Source organism: Neolamprologus multifasciatus, chromosome 15 (assembly GCF_963576455.1).
Source record: "Neolamprologus multifasciatus chromosome 15, fNeoMul1.2, whole genome shotgun sequence".
In the NCBI taxonomy this organism is placed as follows: domain Eukaryota; kingdom Metazoa; phylum Chordata; class Actinopteri; order Cichliformes; family Cichlidae; genus Neolamprologus; species Neolamprologus multifasciatus.
Genome location: NC_140453.1, coordinates 18,509,583 through 18,536,627, shown reverse-complemented (window position 1 = coordinate 18,536,627; position 27,045 = coordinate 18,509,583). Strand labels below are relative to the sequence as shown.

At 39.9% G+C, this 27,045-nt stretch overlaps 2 protein-coding genes and 1 long non-coding RNA gene across 20 annotated transcripts in view; 1 reads left to right on the top strand and 2 right to left on the bottom strand.

Moving 5' to 3' along the window:
• LOC146501913 (DNA (cytosine-5)-methyltransferase 3A-like) overlaps positions 1-13,883 on the bottom strand; it is a 101,763-nt gene extending 87,880 nt beyond the window's left edge. For 4 of the 8 annotated variants that reach the window (XM_085132428.1, XM_085132431.1, XM_085132430.1 and 1 more), the window contains exons 1-2: positions 13,747-13,883; positions 6,666-6,888 (exon numbers count right to left, since the gene is read on the bottom strand). In XM_085132428.1, coding sequence (XP_084988554.1) covers positions 6,666-6,734 — 69 coding nt within the window. In that variant the 5' untranslated portion in view covers positions 6,735-6,888; positions 13,747-13,883. Of the gene's footprint in view, positions 1-6,665; positions 6,889-13,435; positions 13,687-13,746 lie in introns of those variants that run through there. The other 4 variants (XM_085132437.1, XM_085132438.1, XM_085132439.1 and 1 more) reach the window with 2 other exon arrangements.
• A 117-nt stretch (positions 13,884-14,000) lies between these two features.
• Positions 14,001-26,669, top strand: LOC146501912 (uncharacterized). The gene is made up of 3 exons (XR_014869289.1): positions 14,001-19,843; positions 22,713-23,255; positions 23,578-26,669. It is a non-coding gene; the product is annotated as an uncharacterized LOC146501912 (long non-coding RNA).
• LOC146501911 (dystrobrevin beta-like) overlaps positions 24,694-27,045 on the bottom strand; it is a 46,243-nt gene continuing 43,891 nt past the window's right edge. For all 11 annotated transcript variants that reach the window (XM_085132448.1, XM_085132449.1, XM_085132453.1 and 8 more), the window contains one exon: positions 24,694-26,952. The gene's annotated coding sequence lies outside the window, so the exon portion shown is untranslated. The remainder of the gene's footprint in view (positions 26,953-27,045) is intronic.

Below are 27,045 nucleotides of genomic sequence, written 5' to 3'. Positions count from 1 at the left end.
CTCCGCTGCGTCTCTTCCCATAACCAGTCGACGTGGAGTGAACAGCTTTCATGGATTGAGTATGCGCATAACAGCCACACCTCCGCCGCCACTGGAAAGCCTCCTTTTAAAGCATCCCTGGGATACCAACCGCCTTTGGTTCCTGCCATCGAAGGTGAGCACTCCGTTCCGTCTGTGCAAGCTCACCTCCACAGGTGCTGCCGTGCTTGGTGTGCGACTCGGGCCACCTTACTCCGGACTAAAGAACGAACAAGGCGCTTGCTGACTGCCATCGGACACCTGGGACCACAGGTATGGCTGTCCACTCACTTTGTAGGTTGAATCAAAAAAACTGTCACCCCAGTTCATCGGCCCTTTTGCCATACATGGCATTGTCAACCCCATGTCTGTTTGCCTCAAGTTACCGTACAGCATGCGCATTCATAACGTGTCCCAGATCAAGCTCGTGCTCTCCAGCTGTTGTGCCGCTCTGCTTTTCAGTTCTCCACTACCCCTTGTGACAGTTATAGAGTTTTTTTTAATATGTGTAAAATGGCAGATAGAAGTAAAAAAAATCACCAAGCAGGCCTTTTCTCTTTTGGTTACTTGACCTATTTAATTTAACCCTTCAGGGAGGAGGAAAATATTGTAGGGGTCTACAGCTTTTGAGGAATGGAGAGGTGAAGATTACTTTTATTTTTAATGCATGAAATGAAAAGAGTGAAATACAAATTGAATCCAGGACAGTAACAACAATCCAGTGCTGCTAACACACAACAATAAGTAAGCATCTGCACAGACAGCAGGCTAACACAAATGTCACAAAGAAGTCAGAGTGATGGTGAAGCTGAGTGTATGCCAAGCAGCCAGAGCCTGATAATCAACAGGTGACTACGGCAGTAGTGAGCTGTCAGGTTTGTGGCATTTTAGCCTCTACACAGAGTCGTGTGGTAATCACTGTGAAGTACTCTTTCAAGTGGTTGTCAACTTTGTGTTTATAAGTAAACACTAAAAGACAGAGTGTGTGTGTGTCCAAAACACATTGGCAAAACAATTTGTGTCAGTGAATGGGCCTGTCGCCTAAGATTTGCACTGTTAACTGATAACTATCCGACTTTGTATTTCAGGCCATGCTATGGAGTAATTTAATCTACTTACATTTATACAGTGCTTCTCCAGTCTTGCTGAGTACTATAAACACTTTAGACTACAAGCCAAATTTTAACCACACAGTCAAACAGCACTTTACTCTATACATTTCAAGCACTTTATTTACCTCATATCAATGGCTTTGGACTGCAGGAAGAAGCGGAAGTACCCAAAGGACACTTCAGTGAATAAAACTCCCGCCAGGATTCAAGCTATGGCCCTCTTATTCTTAGACAATCTATCTATCTGATCGAGAAATCACTCATCTTTGGAAAAGAGAGTTTACTACAGAAAAATGGCTCTTTCCAAAGTAAAAGCTATACTATACACTTCTTCTGGGGTATATTCTCAGCAGCATATCAAACATATCAGGTCCCCATAAGGAGAATCATGTGCTAACGGCTGTCTAAATGACTCGGGTAAAGTTTGTAGCATGTGTGCTTGTTGTTTTTGTCTGCTTCCACTTGTCTTTGCACTAGGATGATGTCAGAGTAAATGTGCAGTCATATTCGTTGAGTTCCCACTAGTGCTGTCAGCATTAATCTCATTGAAATGACGTTAACGCCACAACACGGCAAATCCCCGTTAACGAGCTACCGCAGATCGCCCCGTGCGTGGGGCTGGACGGCCAACACGTTAATGAGCTAACTGCGCTAACGCACTAGTTCCCACCAATGTAATTGAGCATTGCGTGGCACATCCAACATACTGTTTTACTTTTGTCCATGACGCGCTTACCTTCAGGGTCATACGTCACATGAAAACCAAAATAGTTCCAAACGCCAGATCTGAATGAGGGTGGGGGAGGTTCAATTTGCTATGTTGCAACGAGAGCTTAACTTCTGTCTGCTAGCTTGCCCTGCGCTCGGTGAATCTGCGTTCGACTACTCCGCCTAGGCTGCACTGTCGAGTGCAGATCCACTGAGCGCTCAACACAGACAGCATCGTCAGAAGAAAAGTTGATCAAATAAATTTTGTATTGTTCGATACACATGCGTACCGAACCGAAAGAACTGTATCGAACGGTTCAATATCGATATGAGTATTGTTGCACCCCTATATATATGTATCTACATATATACAAAATAAAATATACAGAGGTCAGCAGCATGACTATTGAGCAAAAGAAATGGTATATATGTGAAGTGAACTTTTTTGTTTGTGTGAACAGACCATGTGAGATCCTCTGCCAGATGCGCAACTAGGAAACAGAAGCTGCTCACTCTCTTCACAGCAGCGCCGTTGATGGTAATGTTGTTGTGTGCTTCTCTACTTCTCCGGAAGTGTACTATCAACTCGTTTGTCTTTGTGACGTTGAGAGTGAGATGGTTCTCTCACCAACAGTGTGTCAGGGCGCTGACCTCCTCCCTATAAGCCATTTCATCACCTTTGGTGATAAGACCCACCACTGTTGTGTTGTCTGCAAACTTCACAATGATGTTGGAGTTGCTAGTGGCCGTGCAGTCGTAGGTGTAGAGTGAGTACAGGAGAGGGCTCAGTACACACCCCTGTTGTGCACCAGTATTCATTATGACGGGGGATTAGGTGATGCTGCCCAGTCTGACCACTTTGCGTCTGTCAGACTGAAAGTTAAGAATCCAGCTGCAGAGAGAGCTACTCAATCCTAGGTCCTGCAGTTTCCTCTCCAGCTTCAAGGGAACGATGGTACTGAATACTGAGCTGTAATGTACAAACAACATTCTCACATACATGTCCCTTTTCTCCACCTGCGAGAGAGCAGTATGTAGTGTCAGGGCTATGGCGTCATCAGTGGACCTGTTGCGGCGGTTTGCAAATTGTAGAGGGTCCAATGAGTTGGGTAGTGCAGAGCAGATGAAGTCCCCGACCAGCCTCTCAAAGCATTTGCTCACGATGCGCTTCGTACCTACCACATTCTCCGAGGATTGTCAAATTGTTGTCCCGCTCTGTCCCTGAACTCACATTTGGCTGCTTTAATTGTCTTCCGGAGTTGGTAATTTGCGTGTTTGTAGTCCGATGTGTTCACGGAGGCAAAAGCAGTGTTCTGTGCCGCCAGTGCGGTGCAAACAACACTGTTAATTCACGTTTTTACCTTTTCCATGGAGTAAATAGGTTAAAATACCGCATTCCTTTTTTTTAAGTAGTGCACAATGCGCAATGCATTACTTTTTTAAGTAACAACCCCACCGCTGGCCCCAAACTCAAAAGAATCTGTGGGGAACCCTGTACTCCAGCCCAGCTTGTGAGACTTGGCTTCATCCTCTTCCTGAAATCGAAGACTTAGCTTTCTGAAGGAGAATGGAGTGGTGCAGCTCCACATGGAGATAACCTTGAAGCTAAAAGGTTTTTGCTTTTTATAGCTTTTGCTTTTTATAGGTATGGTTGAGGAGCTTTTTGATTGCACCTCGTATATACCTTTACCTTTAAAGAGAAACTGTCTGAATTTGTGTACTGTTATTACTAGTTCTGCATTCACTGCATACACCAGGAGAGATCAGGTAGGTGGCTAGAGGAATGTTTAAACCCACATTTAGAAGGTAATAAACACTCCACACTTGGTCAGAAACACAAATAACTTATTTTTAAACAAAATGCTGTGGAAATGAAATAAAACTTTTTTTTTTCAAATGATTAGGATGTTACATATCGCTGTTACGCCCGGGGCACACCTTTTGACAGTCATCAAACTGTCTTTGTAAGCATATGAGTATTGTAAATGCTGACAGGCACAGGCATTAGAGAAGAAAGATGATCTACTTTGTCAGAGCTCATCCTTAGCTCTGATTGGTGATTTCGGGAAAAGGAGCAGCACCTAAGAAATCTGTGGGCTCACAGGTTTGCTGGTGAAGTATTGAAAGCCTGTGATTGTATATTACCATGCAGAAAATTGTGGATGGCATGCAACCTATAAACATATGTTCAGCTTGCAAGAATGAATTTGCACAGCCGACTTTACATAAACTCCCAACTAGCACGATTTGTATGTGCATTTAATTAAATCATCCATTTCTTACTTTATCTTGCTGCTCTATCCTCTGCATGTTAGTAGCTCTTGTCAGTGGCGCCCTTCAGATGTGATTTTTATACTATCTTAACTGTTTAATATACTTTGATATGCATTTTGGCTGCATCATCTTACTAATGTGATGCAAATATATTTGAAGGGCAATAGCTGCTGTTAATAACAACAATCGATTCAAAGGTATTTAGCTGCGCTGTGCATCATCTTCAACTTCAACTCCGGCAGCTAGACTAGTTAAATCGTAGCCCGAAACATTGCCTGTTCACATCAGTATATCAACTTTAACTATCAAGTTTTTTTAAATTTTATATGTTTTGCACTCATATCATTCTACGATTTTAATATCTCTTAATGTTGTTCTAGTTGTAAATTTCATGATGTAAGTTGACCTTGTTTTCTGTGTTTTGAAAAGAGAAATCAAATAAAATGTATTATCATTACTATGAAAGCTACAATATAATTTTGTGTTAGGGGGCACATAAAAGACAAACAGTCAACATTTTGGGAATCGCTGCATTTCAGGTTTTGCAGTGACCACCAATTACATGAAATTAACTTGTCCACTATTTTGGACATGTGACTCTTAAGGGTCAAATGGATAAGGCCCCAGTAGCACAAGACAGGAGACTGGTGACCAACCATTTGGCAACCACTTAGCAGTTGCTAAGTGAAACTGATTGCAAACTTATATACAGCGCCACACCAAAAACCTCCTTGTGAATGCTTTGCTCACTAGCAGACTGCCATCTGTTTGCATAAAGGGCAAATTTTCTGAAAACACTTGCTAGCTACTCTCTGAGCTATTCTCCCGGCACCTCTGGCTCCTGTCTTGTTCAATAGATTACAGTTGGCATGAGTCAGGTTCCCACATCTCTTTTATGTGTCTCATTGCCATCACTTCCTCTCTGTCTTCAAACTGAGACTTCCTCCGATTTCTCTCTTGGCTTTGCTCGACTCTTTATGAGAGAGTTAAATCTCAGGAAGTTAGAAAGAACAGCTCTATGAGGGGAAACTTTGTTTTGGTCTGATGCCAGCATGTGAATGGGGAAGCTGGCGACTGAGGTGGGCCTTTTTATAACAACACGACTATAGAATAAACTACAAATTTCTCACAGATTGACGAGGGCCACCCTGGGCTGCAGTAGAGCAAAGGAATGGAGCCATTTTTCACCTGTCTCTTTACTTGTGTACATTTTTTTTTTTTTAAATGAAAGACCATTTGAAAGTCTAAACCCTGCACTCGTCTCATTTACTGTACATGTGGTCAAACAACAGTGTGGAAAGTAGAAAGGCCTGTAGTGAATGTAAATTTTAAAAAAAAAACTGCAAGTTTAGTTATTACAAACACACAGTCAGACTTGCCAGCTTCTCTGTGAGTACTGGCTAAAAAAAGCTCTCAACCATGAGCTAAGAAGCCAAAGTAGTGGTGGTAATGACAGCTGTAGTAAAAGAGGTGGTGGCTGTAATAATATCTGTGGCAGCAAAAATAACAGTAGTAGTACTCTTTCAATATGTATAATAATAGAAGCAGTGATGATAAAAGTGAAAGAAGCAGCAGGAGCTGAACTGTACAAGGGGTACAGCTGAGTTTGGGTACTTGACTGTTTAAGAGGTAAATGTTGTACGTTATACAGTAACATTTATACAGTAACACATAATTACTGTTGTCACTGCATACAAGACAATTAGTATAAAACTGATGTAATGTTTCATAATTGAAATAACTCAGTTTCCTTATATTTAATTATTTAAAAATGTAAGTACTTGTTGAATTTTATTCAATCATGAAAAATATATTTTAAAAAGGCTTTAAAATGTATTTGGTTTGTTCTCTGATTTTTATGGTAAATTTAGGATAATAAAATACATGACATTAATAAATATACAGTACTGTGTGTTGTATTAAATAAAATGTTAACATCTGGACTTTTAAATGTAATATTTTTTTTTACGTTTGTTGTACTTCTAGGACTCTTCCAGAAGTTTTAGGATATGCCGGTATTGTATTTGTACTTTTTGTAAATTTCTCTATAGTCAACAAGTGAGACGACTGCTTTTAAAAATATGTCAGATTTTCAAAATAAAACCCAGACTTAGCTATGTTAACCAGTTTGTAGTCAGTTTTTAGTAAGTCATCATGATGCTTTTTCTCTGAGATTTTCGACTTTAAAGGCCTTGGATAGTTGTTAAAAGTGATCAGGTTCATCCCAAACATGTCAGATGATCTAAATACAAGCTCCAGTTATTCCAGGAAGCTTTAAGGTATCAGATTTTAAAAATAAAAGCTTCTACACATGCATATTTGTACAAATTTGAGTTAGCAATTTTAAGTCAATCTATTTAGCTACAATTTTTAACATTCTAGCTTTTGTAGCTCTTATTGTGATAACATTTTTATTGTGAATTCTTCTGACTACAATAATCTCATAGTGAAAATTTCACACTGTGACAGACATAACTGCTACTCTGATTCAGTTAGACTGTTTCAGTAAATACAGTATTATTAGTTATTAGTTATATTGTAGCTCCTGCTCACCACATCGTTAGAAGTGTCATTCTCTGGCGTCTGGGGTGGTTCACCAGTAGCAGGACTGTTGGACGGCATGGCAGGGAACAGCTCGGTGAAACCAAGTTTAGAAAGTTAAAAAAACAGAGCAAATCAAAACATGGGAAATGCCCTCAGAAGCACCAGGTGCAGCTTCATTCAACCTGTCTCGGTCTGTCAGACGATAACGCGCTCCCTCAGACCTCCCCCTCTCCTGCGGGAAGAAAGACAAAACACACACAAACACACACGTAAGTACATGTACAGCTGGAGCATATTTGTCAGGTCTGAGTAAGGAATCATGCTCAGCACGTTACTGACATCTTTCTTTTACTGTTTTCTTACTTTCTCAGCTGCACACACATTACAGGTAAACTACAGGTATGGCTATGTGAACTGTGCTTGGCAGGTGGAAGCAGAAAAGCAGCTTCTAAGCCCTGACATATTAACAGACATGCAGGTGTCTTCAGAGAAGTCTGCTGGAATCAGGGTAGCTGTCATCACTGCTCTCACATAGTGATTGATGCAACCTGATGAAACTGTCCCATTTTATTAGACAAAGTGGCTGCATTCAGACTGCAGATAAGGCCAAATCAAAATCCTGACCACAAGCATGACAAAGATCTGTGTACTTGTGGTACCAATCGCACTGTATCCAACAACTATTAATACAGAAATCTTTTTCACTGATGTATCACGTTTTATTTTGTTTTGGTTCTTTTCCTATATGTCCTACATTTTCTGCATTTTTGAGGCATGTTTGACAATAATTGTTTATATAATATTTTTGGGGGGTTATAATTGAAGAAAATATAAAACAACAAACAAGTAAGAAACATTTTCCATAAATATCCATAACAAGTTTTATTTGATCTTACATTTTTTTGCTTTGTCTAACAGTTTAAAACCCACAGATACTCATATTACAATGACATAAAGCAGACTCTATCATATATGGGAAGCATTCAATTTTGGCTTTTATTTGATAAACAATTAACCTTTTTCTAGGACATTGTGTCTCATTATTGAGCTCGAATGGTTGAGTGGAAGGCAGCAGTGAGAAAGGTGTTCAGTGGAGAGGCAACCATGTGTGACCTTGTAAGTGCTCGAACTCATATTGGCTCTCGTTTCATCACCCTCTCATCTCATCGCTGTCATTAACATTTTTTGTTATATGGAAGGTAATTAATGACGAAACCAAGGAGCAGGAACAAAGCAAAGTGAGCACAGGGACAGTTTTATAACCGCAGAAGATGTTTTGAAGATAAAATCCTGTTTTTTTTAATAAACATATGGCTTGAAATGTGAGCTTAAAGGTTTTTTCACCAGCTGTTTTGGCAGATTGTAGGCACTTAGGTGTATTACAGGGGTATTTATGAACAATTATTGGAAAACACGCTGTAGCAGAATAACAAGCTATTGCGCGCATGTCTGTTCACAGTTTAAAATTGCATGTAAGGGATACAAACAGGAAAAAAACAGATTTTAAGACAGCAAACAAAGCATTACAGCTCTATTGACGCAGCTCTTCTTGGGAGATTAAAACACTGATTGCGATCACATTTCAGTCCCTCTATGTTTCAGCAAAGGAATTATAAGAGAGAGTCCCGGCATTCAAAGAATACCTAACTGATATCTATGGGAGGAAGATGGAGGGTGAAGTATAACTAGGGGCAAAGTCAGCAAACTTTGTGTTTGTTTTTTTGTTTGTTTGATTTCTTTTTATCAGATTTGACTGGTGAGTATAGTTTCTGTGCCCCAGTGATTGTTGAAAATAAAGTTTATTATACATCATTATACATCATACATACGCCACATGAAGCACAATTTGATCTCAACTGACCTGGACTAATAAAACCGCTGCATAATTTAAGTATAAAGCAGTATTTTGAAAACATTCACCTAGGTCACTGCCAAGATTTTAAAAAGCTGAAACCTTACGCCGAGCTGAAAGAAACCCTTCATCCCAATCCCTTAAATTTTAACAGAAAACTAAAATTAATTGATTGATTTGCAAAATAGATGACACAAAACTTGAGATACCTTGAAATAAACTAATTATATCTCAGCTTTTCCACATTCATTGAGTTTACGGTCTTTCCATTTGCAAACAGATCACAGTGGAAAAACACAGAAACCTTCAAATGCATAGTCCTGCATGCTTGTATTCCTCTAAGTAAGCTTATTGCAATGGTTCAAAGTGCAGCAGAAAAGAGTGAACATCCTACACCAGTTCAAATTACTCTGCCCTGGCTGCTTGTTTGTTTTAGGTTTGATTTATTTCCTTTAAAGCCTTTCATCACTCCATCATGTCCCATAACTGCTGTCCTTAGTGCACAGCCTTTGATCTTTAGGAAAAAATGTGCTGACGGTTTGCACCTTTCACTAAAAGAGGGGTCCTGCTTGTTACGTCTACTTTTAAATTGCTGTCTATTTTATCACTTATTTAGAAATAATCTTACAGATTTTCTTTTAACTCTGACAGTTTTAGGTATCCCCCATTTTATTCTCATAACTTTCAAATGTTTAGGTTATTTTTAATTTATTCTGATTTTTTTCCTATTATATCTTGAGGTTGCACTTGAGTCTTACATGGCCAATTTTAATTTAAAATGCAGGCTGTCTGAATTATTATAAGGGTTAGAGTTTGTGTGTGTTTAAACCTGGTTTAGATAAGAACTGTGTAAAAATATCTTTATTATTGAAACTTACTTAAAACCTCTAGATCAAGAAATGGCATTCATTTCTATCTATTTTCACCCTTTTCTAATAAACCCAACATCGGGAATGGAAATGCATGTTATCACAAAAATGAAGAACTACTGACTTGGATGCATCTTTGCCAGTCCTGGTTTAAATAACTAATCTAGTATTTGGAGGCACTTCATGGTTGCTGAGTGGCAAGATTTGCTTGTGGAAAGACTCTGGTTTTACCCTGCCCTAACATGAAATGCCTTAAAACCAAACCAGACATGCCTGTGACAGACACTTAAACACTGAAAGAGAGCCTTATTAGGACTGACTCTTCCCATCATATGTCAGAATATGTCCTAGCATCTGCTTGCTAATCTTGTTTTTATGGCAATATTGTTAAGTATACTAAGACTAACACAAGTTATGTAAGAAATGCAAAAATCTATGCTCAAATGGTGACCATTATTCAGTGTTATGACCTCTTAATGCAAAAGTACTCTAACAATGCTTTTTTTTAATAGCTTTAGGGTTATGTCAGGTGTTTCCAAAGCAGAGGAAATTTTCATCATTCTATTAACTAATGGTTCTATTAACCATTTTTAAGATCTTTTTTATATCTTAACTCAGAGCAGAAACTTTCTCCTTACAAGAGGAACTTTAACTAGGTGTACATATATTGGTCAAACCAGACTATATTTTAAAAGAGTCATATGCTCGTGAGGCAGATGCTTGTCAGGTCATAGAAAAAATAACTCTGCTTCATTTTCCTTCAGTGCACTCAGCTATAACTTACAAAATCAACAATTGTTTTCATTTAATATGAAATAAAACCAGCAACGGAGACCATAAACTCATGGGGAAAGTGTTTAGTGGTGTTATTTTTCCCATAGACTTCAATACATCTGGGTGGCTTTTAGCTCCAGGTCATTAAAAGAATGCAAATTTAAAACACTTCCACACTGGCTTCACTTTTGAAACCGGAGATAAACCAGTCTTGAGATCTGTCCTCAGACAGACCAGTTCTTGGGGAGTTGCGAGCTTAAATGAGTGACTTCAGTTTAGTTTTATTCTCTATTTTTCAGGAACTGTTCACAAGAGAAAAGCTTTCCTGTTACAAATTTAGCTACCCGCAGGCAGGTACACACAAGATTAAATAAGCTATAAAATACAAATATATGGCGAGTAATAAAATCAGATATGCATGCAAAGCCTAAACTTCTTACATCTCTACTCTGACCCACAAAGCACAAAGCTATGACTAGACTAATATAAAGACATGAGCACAGGGAAACTGTTCATGTTGAGGGTCTCCGATGGGCAGAGGAATGCCATCATGTTGCAGGAAGAAGAGACTGAAAACAGATCAAACTTCATCAAAGCGAAAGCGTCCACATCACGAGGTTGGTTGCTAATATGTCAGTCTGTGATTTGGACTACTTGTTAAGAAAACATCCTGATCCTAAGGGTTAATGTCCACAATGAAATCCAAGTCACATTAGTTTGGTAGAAGCTTTAATTTCTAAAAAATTGTTCAGGTAACAAGTGACATGGAAATCATAATAAAGTGGCCAGGTTTCTTTTGTTTGTTTTTCATCTCCTCTGAAGAAAAAAGGAGGGAAGGACTGAAACTGCGGTTTTGGAGCGTCCACATATAATACTAATTAAATCAGTACTGACTCTTGGTTTAATAAACCTCAATCACAGATTAAATCAGTGGCTAAAGGGATAACCTGATCTTTGGGGATTACACCATACAGGATGGCCTCTGTTTCAGATAAACACCGCTGGATTAGTGTGCTAGGTGCGAAGTCTGTTGTTTCTGTGCTTTTGTGAGTGTGATTTGTTCAGACAGGTGTCAGAAACTCATCCCAAAAAGGAGCTTCAAAATGTGGTGTTGTAGACTTCAGCAGTGATCTGGATTCGAGCGCAGCCAGTGTGTCTGGCTTTACTCAGGATGCATTGTACAGTATGTCACTCCTCATGCTCAGGCCTTACATCACCTACTGTAAAGACAACAGGCGGCGGGCCAGGGTTACCAGCAGAAACACGGAGTGGAAACTTTGCAGAAATGGTTGTACAGTATCCACCCCGCCATTCCCGGGGGCTCCCTGCACAAACTCCAGGCTGCAAGCCAACTAACTCTTCCAAGTCCTAAGTATTTAGGTCACACACACACCTCACCCTCCTATAGCAAGTCAATATACACTGATTTAAATTGTTCCAGTCTTCATGTCAGCAGTGGTTTAAATTAGCCCCTAGTCAAAGGCCCAAGCAGAAGCCTGCATTGGTGGGAGGAGAAATGGTTGCGCAGAGAAAAAGCTTCAGAGGAAGGTTAAGGTAAAGAGAATAAGGCAGCAACAAGACAGGAACATAAGTGATAAGTGATTAGTTTTCACAATAAAAGCATTACATCCTATTAAAAAGATCAATTGCCTTGTTTGTTTGCAAATGTTTTTATCCTGTTATTATTGTTGTTTTACAAATCAAGGCAAAATTATACTTTTCTTTTAAGTGATGAAAACACTGACCGATTCTTTTTTTTCTAAATTAGGTTTACAATTATGCACATTTCCCAAACTGTAGCACTTTATAAGTTATCTGTACTCACAGAACTTTTTCACAGATTTTGCAAAAACACAGGTCATCTGAGGACAAAATACTCACAACACACCTCACCCTCTGGTGTAACATTTGACCATATGCAAAAAATAAGGTACTACAACCATGTTTATAGTTAAAAGAACACAAGGTGGAAAACATATTATTAATATCTTGTGTGTTCTTAAAGTTGTCAGGTTGAGATATTTACATTATCAAATGTATATGTTGTTGGAGAATGATGTCCAGTTAGATCATAGAAGTTAGTGCATAGAATTTTGTAAAAGAAATTACATTTAAACGTATTATTAATATTCATATCATTCCCCAATCTCTATTTCTCAACTAATAAATTATATATAATTAACTAGTTGAGTGTTTTAGCCAAATTTTGCACAGATATGAAATGAAATTTCTAAAATAATTACCATCACATTCAACATATAAACAAACAGATCTTAAATTCTTTCAGCAGTATTGGGGTAAGAGGCCTTTCTGGATCCAAGCAGTAAGGGATATGTTATTTAAAACACACCCATGGAATGCTTTGATGTCAATGAAAACAGAGATAGACAGACAAAGATAACAGAAATAGATTTTCAGATTTATAACAAATTAATTTATATTTATTTATATTTACTTTCTCATTTATGTATTATTTTTCTTGTGACAAAAGGGAATTGTATTTCTAAACATTGCCCACTTGTAAAATTATCTAAATGTGGAACTTTATTTAGAAAAATGGCCACTTAAATCACCTCTTTCTTGTTCCTTTAGTTTTCTTTTATGTCAAAATTGTGTAAAATTCAGTCATTCAAACTATTAAAATAAAAGATTTTCTGTTATTCAATCTTTTGTGACATTTTTTTAAGACGGTATAATTTGGGGATTTTATGGACAACGTGTTTTTCTTAGTTTCCTGACATTTTACAAGCCCAAATATAACCAGCATACTCAAAATATAATAAAATACTGCAGATATCTTTGTAGCAAAATAAATTCCGTCAAATAAATTTTAAAGATTATAATAATGTCATATTGTGATTAAGTACCGTTAAGTAGTTAAACAAACGCCTTTGTGTCGACTTTTATTTTAAACGCCCAATCCGGAAGTGTGGTTATTGCTCCTGCTACCTTGACAACGCGCAGTATATAACAATTAATATTGTGAGCGACCTTACGTGGCCTTTACCGGACGGCCTCTTATAACCGGTGTATAATCCCGGCTGGGGTGTTTGCGGGGCGGGCAGCTGGTGAGAGGCACGTGTCTGAGTGTGTAGCGACGATAAGCTTTACTGGGTCAGGTAAAAAACACACACGGGGGCGCGTCTCAGACCGAACGCACCCGTTAACCCCGGCATGCGCGCCCCCGCCTGCTTGTTCACGCGCCTCGACTCCGGCTCCGCGCGCTGATGTGTCTGTCTGCATCTGGTGAACGAAGAGGACGGTGCGCTCCGGTTTAACGTTACCTGCTGGTGGCTGCGGGGGGGCAGAAGCCTGGCGGAGGGAGCAGGGCTTGTACCCTCCGCCGGACATCGGTTAATAAGCATCCGTTATATAACGGCTGTCCGGTGGCGGTGATTTTCCTCCCACTGTACAAAAGAAGTCCCCAAGTTCACTAGCCCCGTGTACCGCTCCGTCTTCACGCGCACATCATCTGCTAAAACGGAACCGACGATTTGGCTCCGGAGCGCGCGACGACTTTAGGAGGTGACTATTAGCTAACTTAACGGCTGTAACGGGTGCCGGTGTGCGTTCAAAATGTAACGTTTATATTTACCGTGTCGTCCGTCCCTCAGGCACCCGGACCCTCACGGTCGTCGCTCTCTCTCCTCCCGTTCACTCTCTATCTCTCTCTCTCACACCCACTCGTACTCAAACTCTCTCTCTCTCTCTCCTCGCGTTCAAACGGGTCTTCTCTCTCCGTTGCTGCGCGCTCCCGTCGGCGTTCTCTCACACACACAACTCAATCTCTCTCTCTCTCTCCCCCCTCCCGCTGACTTTCTCGAACTGCAGAGGCTGCGGAAGCAAGCCATTTCAGCCAAATATCGCGAGTTTTCTAACACGTCTGGTTAAGAAATGGCGTAAAAAAACGCCGTTTGATTATTCAAAACGCCGAAATGGCTTGCCATAAAAACATATAGGAGACAGGTGTGTAGAAAATGAGCTTCAGTTCAGAGCTGCCTCGGGAGCCCACTTTAAGCCGTGCAGTTATTTACAGTGTTTTAAGATTCAGCTGGCTGGATGAATTTAAAATAAAATCTTATTTATTTAACTCAGAAGTGGGTAAATTCCTGTATTACAGAGGGGGGAAATTAAAGAAAATAGTTTAATTATTTCCAGTAGACAAGCTAAAAAAAATTATGACTAAAGTTAAATATTATCCAAAAGACTAGAGCTCAACTAAAGAGGAAAAAGTCCAATAAAAAATCAATAAAGTGCAATATAATAGCCTAATATAAAACAGTGAGCTGAAATAAATTGAACAATTTATATTAATAATTAAAGGTCAAAATAAAATGCAGTTAAATACTGTAAAAAGGTGATACAATACAGGAGGAAACTTAATAAGTAAGAATTTTAGTATATGAATTTTAATAAAATGCATATTTCTATATACACAGGAGGAAACATGGGATACAATCTCTGTTATAAAAGTGTTTTAACACAGAAGGAATCACATGTAGAAGATGAGCCTGGTTTCAAAGTGCGAGTAAAAAGGAAGAATCAACATAAGGCAAAGATGGTTCTTTCTGTAGCTCTACATCATAGACATCAAAATCGGTGCATTTTTGCTACGATGTTTATAGAAGCAGTCTTGGCTTTAAAATGTCATTTGTGCCTGTCCGTGAAAAATACTCAAAACAATAAAGGCATCACAATCACAGAAACTAATAAAAGAATGTGTAGTCACACTATCTGCTGTGTGCAAGTGACACTCATACTACATCGTATCACCTGGGTTTGTTTAACAGATTTATAATACCTGGTATAAAAGGTTAAGGTTAACTTTACTTTATTTATACCCATAGGTAAATTTGCTATGTTTTTATAATGCTTTGTCCTGCATCTTTAAACTAGAAACCTCCGTCCTAAGGAAAGAAGCTGAAATTCACCCCGTAGAGGATGGGAACCATTTTTAAGAATTGATAAAGCCATCTGTTGTACCTGTTTAGAGTACAGGGAGGCTAAACGGGACTGTGACTCACCTGTCATACGACTGGACCATCTCACTATCTGATTCAGTGAGTTTTTTTCTGTGACAAAGGTCTGACCGAACCATGCCAAACAAAAAGATAAAACAGACTCAATAAAAGAACGCTAAAACAAAGTTACAAATTTCTGGTCAATCAGGAAATGAGCAAGTTTCCTGAGGCAGAAAAGGCGCTGATGACCCTGTTTACAGACCGATTTGTAATTGTCATCCAAGTTCAGTTTTTCATTGATTATGGTCGCAAGATATTTATATGATTGCATTTGCTCTATTTTCTGACCTTTAATAAAAGTGACTCCATGCCCGTTTTGTTGTTTACTACAATCAATAACCAAATCTTTTGTTTTAGATATGTTCAATTGGAGATAAGACTCCTCACACCACTGAACAAAGTCATCAATCAGTGGACCGTGGCTAGTTTCACCCTCTTTCAGTAAGCTAACAATAACATAGTCATCTGCATATTTAATAATGACCCTGTTTTCATATCTGCTCTGACACATGCTTGTGTAGAGAATGAGTAATAAGGGCGATAAGACACACTCTTGAGGAAAACCTGTGGAGGAGAACACTGGGTCAGACAGAACCCCATTTATTCTCACTCTTTGTGACCTGTCAGTTAAAAAATCAAAATTCAGCCCACCGGGTTTTTCCTGATTTCAAACTGTTCTAAAAGTCTTTTAATTAAAATATGGGGCTGTATTGTTTTAAAAGCAGAAGAACAATCGATGCAAAAGTCCCTTTACTCTCTACATGTTTAAGAATCAGATTTAATAGAGTCAAAAGCGAATCTTCCACTCCTCTGTTGGGCCTATATGCAAATTACATTGGATCCAGCTGTTGTTCAATCTCTTCCATAATCACACTTCTGGTGGTTTTTTCAAAGACGTTTATCACAGCTGAGGTGAGGGCAACAGGCCTGAAGTTGTTTAGAACTTCTGGACGACTAGATTTAGAGACAGGAACCATGACAGTTTCTTCCCAAAGAGAGGGCACATGTTGTATTTGCAAGGATTCATTAAAAATAACCTGAAATATAGGACTGAGTTCTTTAGCGTAAGATTTAATTAGGCAGCCACAGAAAGTGAAAAATACCATGCAATAAAAAAAATGGCCAGCAATGCTTCACCCCAAAAAATTAGGTAATGCATAAAAATATGAATTTGCGGTATATTCACTATCATTTTTATAGTGGATGCATCCACTGCACACTATTCATTATACACGTGGGTCCACTTTTCTAGCATTTTACATGTTTTTTTCGTACTGTTTAAGAGCTGTGCCGATGTCCTCCCTGGCACAATTCCAATGGGATTTTTTTTTTTTTATTAAATTGATTTTATGTTGAATTAATATTTCCTTATTTTTCTTTTCCCCCCTGTTCATTTACTGCTTTACTCTTATAGTATTACCCACCAACCATTTTTATTAAGCTGGATTGACCCTAATGTAATCTAACATAATGGCTAGAGGGTAAAAATGTCTGAAAATGTGTGTTTTGAGCAATGATTTAAGTTATTATGGGTTTGAGGTTTTTTTTTTAGAGGTCTGCAGCATTGGATCCCCTGAAGTCTGCAGCCAGGAGAGGACAAAAAACACACAAGGACTGAAGATTTCAGGAGGGGGAGCAGAGATTAAGGAGGTCAAAGAGATGCTGTGGGGCAGGAACGTGAAGGGACTTGTAGTTTTGGAGGGAGGCAGTGTAGAAGGGGTTACTTCTGCTTGAGAAGGACTTGTGTTACGGTACTTCATGTAAAAACAAAGCTATGTGCAGAAAAATCTAAAACAAATAATGCTTATTTCTTACCTCTCTAATCACCTCATGATGCTTCTGATCCCCTTTGTGATTTGGGGGAACTATATTGGAGAAAAAATGTTGTTTTCTTGGGTGAGACGGCTTCACAGCGAGCTGCTGTACCTTTCTCTTGGCTGCCTATCTTCACCTGCAGCACCCACACCGACTTGTTTCTTGTTTGGCAGGTTACTTTCTTCTGGTGTCACTGCTTTCTCAACAGGTGAAGTTCAGCCTGATGCAACACGTTGAAACCTGCTCGCTCACCACTGCGATGTGCTCTGCAAATGGAGAAAAAGTTTGGAATTACCGGGAAGAATTCCTGCTCTGACAGGTGGTCTAATATTTGTCCTATTTACAAAACAACAGCTGGATTGGACTGAGGAGTGTGTGAAAGGATTCCCTTAGAAATGATAACATGCCCATCTCAGCGCTCTCACCTCAACATTTTCAGTTTGCCCCAGCTGTTAAAAATATCAGCCTACTCCAAAAAATCATAAGATTTGATTAAGTAAATATTATAGTCTACATTCGTTTTGCAGGTTTTATTGTGAACCTAAAGTGATTTGTGACTTTCTTGTCCTTGCATTTTGCTGCTGGACAAAATAAAAGCTTTCCTGTACTCTTGATGAAGGTTGTTGTGTCTGCATGCAGCCCTTGCAGGCATTCATTTATGCATACCTCTCTTAAGGCCCTGCCACAGCATTTCAATCACATTGAGGTCTGGACTTTGTCTGGGCTACTGCAACACCTTGATTCTTTTCTTTTTCAGCCATTCTGTTGCAGATTAGCTGCTGTGCTTGCGTTCATTGTCCTGTTGCATGACTCACTTGGGACCAAACCTTAGCTGCTGCACAGATGACCTCACATTTGACTCTTCAGTTCATGGTTGACTCAGTGATTGTAAAGTACCCAGGTCCTTTGGCTGCAAAGAAGCCCAAGTCAGCACACCTCCACCATTGTGCTGTGTGTTGTATTGGTTCTGATAAGCTGTTTGGTTTTCACCAAATGTGGTGCTGTGCGTTATCTCCCAACATCGCAGTTTTCTTTTCATCTGTGTGTAAATTGTGCATTTCATACAAATCTGTGATTTATCAAGAAAAATTTTACCTGAATTTGTTCGTACTTTAGGAACTAATATAAGTCTCTCTGGCCACGTGTACGAATAAATGACAGGTCTTTAAAGAAATAGGCCGACTATAGTAATGCTAATAATAATAACAATAATAACTAAATCTAATGTAATTCTTTTTAATATTGGCTTTTAGTCATTATTTAGAGTTTTCCAAACTACAGTAAGCCACAAACACTCCTAATTATAATAGAATGCATTTAAAGAAAATAACATACTAAATAGAAAAGCATAGACTTTAAACTACAGTACTTAATCTTCCAATTATCGAAGGCCGGGTCGCAGGGCAGCAGCTTGAGCAGAGCAGCCCATACCTGGCTCTCCCCTGCTTCTCCAGTTTATCTGGGGGAACACCTTGGCATTCCCAGGCTAGCAGATAGATACAATCTCTCCAGCTACTCTGGGCCTCCTCCCAGCAGGACATGTCTGGTATGATTGTAGATTTAATCTCAGCCCCTCCTGAATGACTGAACTCTTCTTTCATTAAAAAAGACTTTTATTATTCCTTGATGCTACTTACAGTATCATCATGCTGGAGGTTGACAGATCACATAGTTCTGGCCTCCACTAGTTTTCTTGTAATCTGTTAAACTGTCTCAAACCTTTTTTTCACGGTCTGTGTCTCCTGTAATTTTAGAGTTTTTATTTATGTGGTCATTTATTAAATGGTCGTCACTCCCGTGAAAACACTTTGCTTTGGAAAGCTGTGCCTCTTCTGGCTTCTCCTTGGAACGCTGAACTCTCCTTTTTCTTGCTTTGGAGATGCAGGCTTCTCTCATGCAAACATCATCACCACTTTCTCTGCTTCACCTGGAGGTAGTCCTTATATAGAGAGGGGACGGGGCAGTATGCAGCGAGTATGCAAATTGTGTGACTGCACAAGACTGTTGGTTCAGAATGATTCTGATTTACTAACTTATGTGTGAGGAAAAAAATAGGTCAGTATGCACATTTCATAAATCTTTGAGTGCAAAGTCATTTTTTGTGCAGGGCAGAAATGTTTCCACAGAATTATTAGTAAATGAGGCCCATTGTTCCAGGAGTCCTGTTGTTTGTTCAGGGGCAACTTTGTAAACTTCTCCTGGCAACCCTTTTTCTAATTGTACTGTCAAGATCTTTAACATTGAACATGCTATCTCAGGCCTATAGAGTCTGAGACGTAGCTCTTTGGGGTTTTTTGCCGTTTCTCTGAGGGTTGCTGTGAATTTGCTGGGAGGATTGTGGAGTTAACACAAACCTGACTGGACCAGAAAACAGATAAAATGTCAGCCTTTAGAGACGTGCAGAGGATCAATTAATCAAGAGCGTTTGATTAGCAGCACCTGGTTGCTATTTACCCTCTTAGAGGAAGAGGGGGTGCTAAGTTTGTCATGGGTCTTCAGATTGTTTTGTGAAAAGCTTTTGTTTTCATGTCATTGTAACTGAGGGATGTTTAAGACTCACCATATCCAGCTCTAACTCTAAACTTATCAAAAACAACATTTTGAATTTTAGTCTTAAGGGTAAAGAGGCTGTCTGTCTTCCAAATCCTGAAGCTGGTTCGACATAAGAGGGGCCTGATAGCTGAAAGCTCTGCTTTGAGAAACTCTAGTAACCACCAGTCTGCAGCCTGACTCTATTAGGACAATAAGAAGGTTTGAACATGTGATGGGGTTTGATTTTTCAGGACTTTATATGTGAGAAGAAGGATATCTGATCCCTGTCAGCACTCTTGCCTCATCATTTTGGATCAGCTGAAGGTATTTCAGGGTTTGTTTGTTTGTTTGGTTGTTGGTTTTTTTTAGAACAACCTGATAAAGTGGATAACAAAACTCCAGTTTAGAAATAACACAGCAGCGTCATTTTCTCTGAATAAAAGAAGCAATATTAGATCACCAGCCCAAGATAATGAAGTCAGAGCTGTTAACACAACTGATACTGGAAAGTTTTACTTTTTTATCTAACGTCTGTGAAGGTTCTCAGTCATCCAGGTCATCGTAGTCAAAGGAGCTTGCAAAGAAAAGCGTCTGGACTTCTTTAAGTTACTTGAAGACGTTTCACCTCTCATCCGAGAGGCTTCTTCAGTTCTAAGGTCAAATGGTGGAGAGTCCCAGATATAAACCTGGTGGGAGTGTCCCCCCACAGAGGGACAAAAGGACCCCCTGATGATCCTCTAATCGCCTGAGCCAAGGTGTGGAACTGGGTGTGGGTCCCAATCAGCCAGAGTTTCTGGTGAGTTCATTGTGAAACCTGGCCCCACCTTATTATGCGAATTCCTGAGGTCAGATGGCCCAGGGTGTGAGAGGGCGTTAAGGCGTCTGGGAAGGGATCTCAAAACTGGATTATAGATGGCAGAGAGTTGGTGTCGTAAACCACCGCCTCTGTTCAAAGATGGTCGCTCACAGTGGACATAGATGGCTTCTTTCACTCCTCTTTCAAACCATCTGTCCTCTCTGTCCAAAATGTGAACATTGGCATCCTCGAAAGAGTGTCCTTTATCCTTAAGATGCAGATGGACAGCTGAATCTTGTCCAGTGGAGGTGGCTCTTCTGTGTTGTGCCATGCGCTTGTGAAGTGGCTGTTTGGTCTCTCCAATGTAGAGGTCTGGGCATTCCTTGCTGCACTGTACGGCATACACCACATTGTTAAGTCTGTGTTTTGGCGTTTTGTCTTTCGGGTGAACCAGTTTTTGTCTGAGTGTGTTGCTGGGTCTGAAGTACACCGGGATGTCATGCTTGGAGAAAACATTGTCATCCCCTATGTAGCCGGTGTATCAGAGAAACTCAGGAGGGTTTTCTCCAAGCATGACATCCCGGTGTACTTCAGACCCAGCAACACACTCAGACAAAAACTGGTTCACCCGAAAGACAAAAGGATGCCAATGTTCACATTTTGGACAGAGAGGACAGATGGTTTGAAAGAGGAGTGAAAGAAGCCATCTATGTCCACTGTGAGCGACCATCTTTGAACAGAGGCGGTGGTTTACGACACCAACTCTCTGCCATCTATAATCCAGTTTTGAGATCCCTTCCCAGACGCCTTAACGCCCACTCACACCCTGGGCCATCTGACCTCAGGAATTCGCATAATAAGGTGGGGCCAGGTTTCACAATGAACTCACCCGAAACTCTGGCTGATTGGGACCCACACCCAGTTCCACACCTTGGCTCAGGCGATTAGAGGATCATCAGGGGGTCCTTTTGTCCCTCTGTGGGGGGACACTCCCACCAGGTTTATATCTGGGACTCTCCACCATTTGACCTTTTTTATCTAACCTTTTTATTGTGATCTCAGGTGTTTATTAATGGAGCTACAAGCGAAAGCATGATAAACAATTTATTCCAAATGTTTTACGTCCCTGTCCACTGAGAATCTTTAACTTCTAAAAAGGTGTTTTCTATCCAGTTATAAATAAAACTGCATAATATCAAATGAAAATGTTCAGTTTTTGACCTGATTATGCTGTAGATTATATTTGAAATTGACAAAATTTCAACTTTTGCAAAACAAATGTCAAAATGGGTCTGAATACCATCAGAAGCATCTGTTTAGATACAAATATGCAATATTCATCACATCGGAAATCAAAGCATAAATTCATGTTTTAAAAACTAAATTGGAATAAACAAATATTTTCATCATCTTCACACTAAACTGTTTATTATTCAGTCCATATGCTGTCATAAAAAAGCAACAGGGATTCCTCTGATAGCTAAACTACAGAGCATTTTTATCCGTATATAATGTGTTCAAATAAGCAAATATTTGATTGTTTTTTCCCTGATAAGTGACCTACATATTTAGTAAGCTCATTCATTGATAAACTGTCAGATGTAGGACACTTTTATTTTATTAGAAACATGAAAAGAAATTGATTTTGTCTCCCGACAGGACTTTAATCCCAGTTTGACCTCTGGGAAGAAGAGGCTAAACTGATCTTTATACCACACAGGGTCACGACAGCTCTGGGTGTCTGTGAGTATATGAGGCGGTGTACTGCTGGATGGGGGGTGGGTTATTTATAGCAGTCAGTGAGGTCACCAACAACAGACAGCCTCAATGAGCAGTATTCAGTCTATAGTTTAAAGCCCCCTGCATACGCGCTGCAGAGTCATGACCTCTGAGGGAAGCTCCTGGGAAAAGTGCGAGCTGCTGATCGTTACTGATGAGGACACTAAATCAGGGAGAGTTTAAACATAAAAACAGTGGGTGTACTTACAGAACCTTGTGTGTGTGTGTGTGTGATCCTTTTGGAGGAAATGTTGGACTTTTTTGGTCAGACTGCAGCTCTTATTGTGCTGCCCTCACATTCCTGTCATTCTTTAAATGGCTGACGTTTGAGAGTCAAAGTAGTAAGAGAGTAACTTTTACTCAGCTTTGACTCAATTTAAATATTAATTAACTTTTATTACAGACGTCTACTCCATTGCATTTCACAGGGAAGCGTCTGGATGTTTTTGCCTCTTTGGGTATTCAAATTTGGCATCAAAATCCCGAAATTAAGCAAGAATAGAGACAAATTGCTAGATTATTTAAATGAGTGCACATGTTAGGTTGATATTTAATTGTTCTGTTAATCCTGTGAAGCCTGAACCATGAAATAATTGCCAAAAAGCTCTTTTTTGGTAGGGGTAGTGTTTGTTGACAGTCCGAATGGCCCAGGGGAAGAAGCTGCTAGTGAGTCTGGAGGTGTGGGACCTGATTGACCTGAGGCGACAACTAGAGGGCAGCAGGTCAAACAGGTGGTGGGCGAGGTGGGAGGGGTCACCTGTGATGGCCCTGGTTTTCATGAGACAGGAGGAGCTGGCGATGGCCTCCAGCGGTGGCCGAGGGCAGTCAATGATTTCTCAGGCAGTGTTAATTACCCTCTGCGCAGCCTTCCTGTTCTCATGAGACGAAGGTGTATGATTTCTCATTTTCCTATAAATGTAAATGGAAGCTAAAGTTTGATTTTACAGTCCCTCACACAAAGTCTTTGTACTCTCCTGTATTCCTCATTTTCTGTTGCTTTCACTCTTTAATCTGATACTGAAATACAGAGTAAATTTTTAAACATGAGGCCATTTCACTCTTCAGATCTGATCTGGGGTTATTGCCTGATAAATGTTGACACATAAACCAGTCCAGTAACAGGATAAATATGGCACTCTTTAAAGCCACTTTTCATAAATGGTAAATGGCCTGTATTTGTATAGCGCTTTTACTAGTCCCGCCTAGGGACCCCAAAGCGCTTTTACACGTCCAGTCATCCACCCATTCACCCTCACATTCACACACTGGTGGAGGCAAGCTACAGTTGTAGCCACAGCTGCCCTGGGGCAGACTGACAGAAGCGAGGCTGCCATATCGCGCCATCAGCCCTTCTGGCCAACACCAGTAGGCGGTAGGTGAAGTGTCTTGCCCAAGGACACAACGACCGAGACTGTCCGAGCCGGGGCTCGAACCGGCAACCTTCCGATTACAAGGCTCTTGAGCCACGATCGCCCCATAAGAGTTACTTCTACTTGCAACACATTTACTTCAGTAAGACTCCAAATACTGGGCTTGTTTAACAGAATATTTCAATGTTATCAGCATCTAAAGCATCTGAAGAGGTTGATGCTCCAACAACACTTGTAGTGTAAAGAACAGCTTTATTACTTGAACGACAGGCATTTCAGCCTGTGGCCTTCATAGTATTCAGTTAAATGTAAAGGTTTTTTTTCAGGGAGCTAAAGGAGCTTTTATTTTTATAGCAACAGTATAATGCAACAAGAGTCTGTATATTGCAAGTGTTTGTAAAGTACAAATGACTCTTTTATAGTTTTTTTGGTTTTTGTATTTGTACACTATGTTTTTATTTATTCATTTTTTTCATTTAATTCTAATTTACATTTTCTTCTTGACACTTGTCCTGCTGTGATGTCTGCATTTCCCCAAGATGGCATTAATAAAGTCTGCTTAATTTACACCTGGTTTTCTAACCCACCTCCACCTAAACGTCTCTTATATCTGACTTGATATCGATTATTATTGATGTCTGCTGGTCTCCTCATCCAACGTATGCACAAAATATATTAAAATACTATATTAAAGAATTTTTGCAGTGCTTCTGGATAAAACAAAGATCGGAATATTCTTCTCTATTTTATTTTGCCCTGAAATCCTAAATTGGTTTGTATATTTTTTCAGGTTACTGGGTCATCTAGTCTGAAATAGATGATGCCTTTGTTTTCCTAATGACCCAGAACTTCATGTGAATGATTAAAAACACTCTTCTCCATACACCTCGCTTCTCAGGTTTCTCTGGCCTATAGTTTATTTTTCTGGTGGTTCTCAGTGAGTTGCTGCAATATCCACAGGATTTAGAAAAGCTGTAAACCAGATGAGGGAAGGCAAGGAATTTTACAAATGGATCACCTTCCAAGAATACAGCAGACTGCGGTCTCCAGCTTGTTTTACAGATTTATTACATTAGATATATTTGTTTGGCCAAACTGCGCTGCAGAGAAGACCAGAAGGGGAATCAAGGGCTGAGATCATGGAAGAGGTAATTATATATACACTTTGGAGCCTTGCTCGTCCTCCAGAGATCAAGACCAGCGCACACAGAGACCAAAGAAACTCCTAGTTTGATGTTAAATACTATTTATTGCAGATCAAACACAGATGTACACTTATCACTCACACCATCAGCTCCAGCAGGCTCAGAGCTGAAGGTGTTTACAGCTTCATGTCAGGATGCGCCTGACCTGTCGCACTCAATTTCTCTCACTCACTTACTCACACACACACATACAAGCAACGAAACGTGAGCTCATGTATTTATTAACTCACTCACACAGTCAGTCAATCATTTGGCAGACTTGAAAAGTGATAATCCCAGTCGCAGTAAGTCAATCAAACAACCTGGAGGGCTGATGAAAGCTGAGGGAAACCGATCTGACAACGTACAAAACAGTAAAGAGAACAAACCAACAACCTGTACAGGTGTTTAAAAACATGCTGCGGATAAAATTAAATCTCTTTGGATTTGAATACAGACATAATTTTTGGGGTTGATGGGCGGAGAAGTTCGACTCCTGTAAATCCCCTGCATTTTGGAGGAAGCTCTGAAAGGCAGTAAAAAGTAGCAAAAATTGTTCTGAATATTTTTAATAAATCCCTTCTGATGTCTTTGATTTGAAGTAAAGTTAAAGTAAAAACAGCTTCCTGTGTGGTTCAGTCAGAGCAACGGGGACTTTTTCTCCCTTCTATGTCTTCTCAAACTTTCTGACTTAAATCAAAGCACTTATAACCCTTCATAAGAGGCAGACTTCATCTTGATGATGTGAAAGTATCCAGATTTTCACACGGAAAAGCAAAAAGCTACAGAAAAGTCCAGCAAAACTGCTCATACAATATGTTGATATGATGTTTAACTGTTCATTTGGTGGGTGTAAGTATTTCCAACTTTGCTACTCTTTAGTAAAATTGACCTTGTTGAAGTTACACACACTGCAGTACCAGGATACACAGGGAGGCCTGAACACCCTGAGCTGCTATCATTACCGGCAGGTTTCACACACAGACTGTATAGAAAGATGGACAACATGCAGCAGTCGCTGAGGGATTTGATTTGTGATCAAGATCAGGCAGCAAATCAGTTCAGAGACATGGAAGCGGTTCTTAAGCCTTGTGTTTTTTTGCGTATGAGCCATCTTCATCTTCATTTTTTTGGAGCTAGAAGTCACCATATTCAGATGAGATGGTGCACTGTAACCACAGACTGTACGAGGGCAATTTAAAGACTCATACCTGCTATTTAGAATACTAGAACTTCACTTGCTAAAGCTGGGGCACAGGTTTCTTTGCACAAGCTTTTAGAACAGTTAACAGCACAGCAAGCAAGGTTATCAGTGTATAAAAATGCCCCCAATAACACCAAACTGAAAGGCTCAATATAGTTCAAGTAGGTGCTTTATTGAAATGGTACCCCATGTACAGCTGTCTTAAATGGGTATGGTTGCTATAGAGAATAAAAGAGGCTGTAAACATGCTTATTTCTGCTGTGAAGTTGGAACTGCAGCTTTTCAGCCATCTAGACAGAGCAGAGAGAGCAGCTGCAAATAACGCTGAACTAGAAAGCCATAAGCTGAAGATTTTCCCCTTTTCCACAATATTATCTAGATTTTGGAAAATGGAAGAAAGTGGTGACACGATGCCCATCTTCTACATACAGCCTGTGTTTTTTATATTTTGTTTTTAGACACCAGGACTTTAACTCTCCACTCTGCCGGACTTGACGCAGCAGTAGACATCCCATTAAAGCTTATCGTCTCAGCAGGACCCGACGACACTCGTACACACAAAAACAATCAAACCGGAAGAATAAATGGCAAAAACCTCAACAAATTAAAGCAATAAATACTAAGCACACAGTGCCAAATCTTAAAACTTTACAGCTCGCCTCTAGTCTTTGACTTCTCCTCTTCCTCCACCTCATATGTTACATGCTTTATCTCCTTCCTCATCCTGAAGCTTTCGTGCTCTTTACACCTTTACAAACATCTTTCTTCTCACTTACTCGAACCTTACTCGTGGCTTAAAAAAGAAAAAACAGAAAAATGCTGAGCACACACACGCTACAGTACAGATCAATAGGTTTCAGATTCCTCATTTAGCTATGCGTGATCAAATCAAAAATAATCAAAACAAAAGTAAAATCACAGTGAACAGACGCACACAGAATCACATCTATACATCAGTAGTGACCCAGCGGCCGTTTGGTGTCCAGCATCGTGATTGGTTGAATGGGAAGAGGAGCTCTTCCCCTCCCCATCGGCTAAAAACGAATATCTGAAGATGTACTCAGTCAGTCTTCTTTGGCCGTGATGAAACATGACTCCACCTGAGGGACAGGCCAACCAATGAAAAGTTACCGAGGCATGTAGGAAAGGTAAAGCGCTGACACACGTTATCACTTTATGCTCTTTAATCTGTT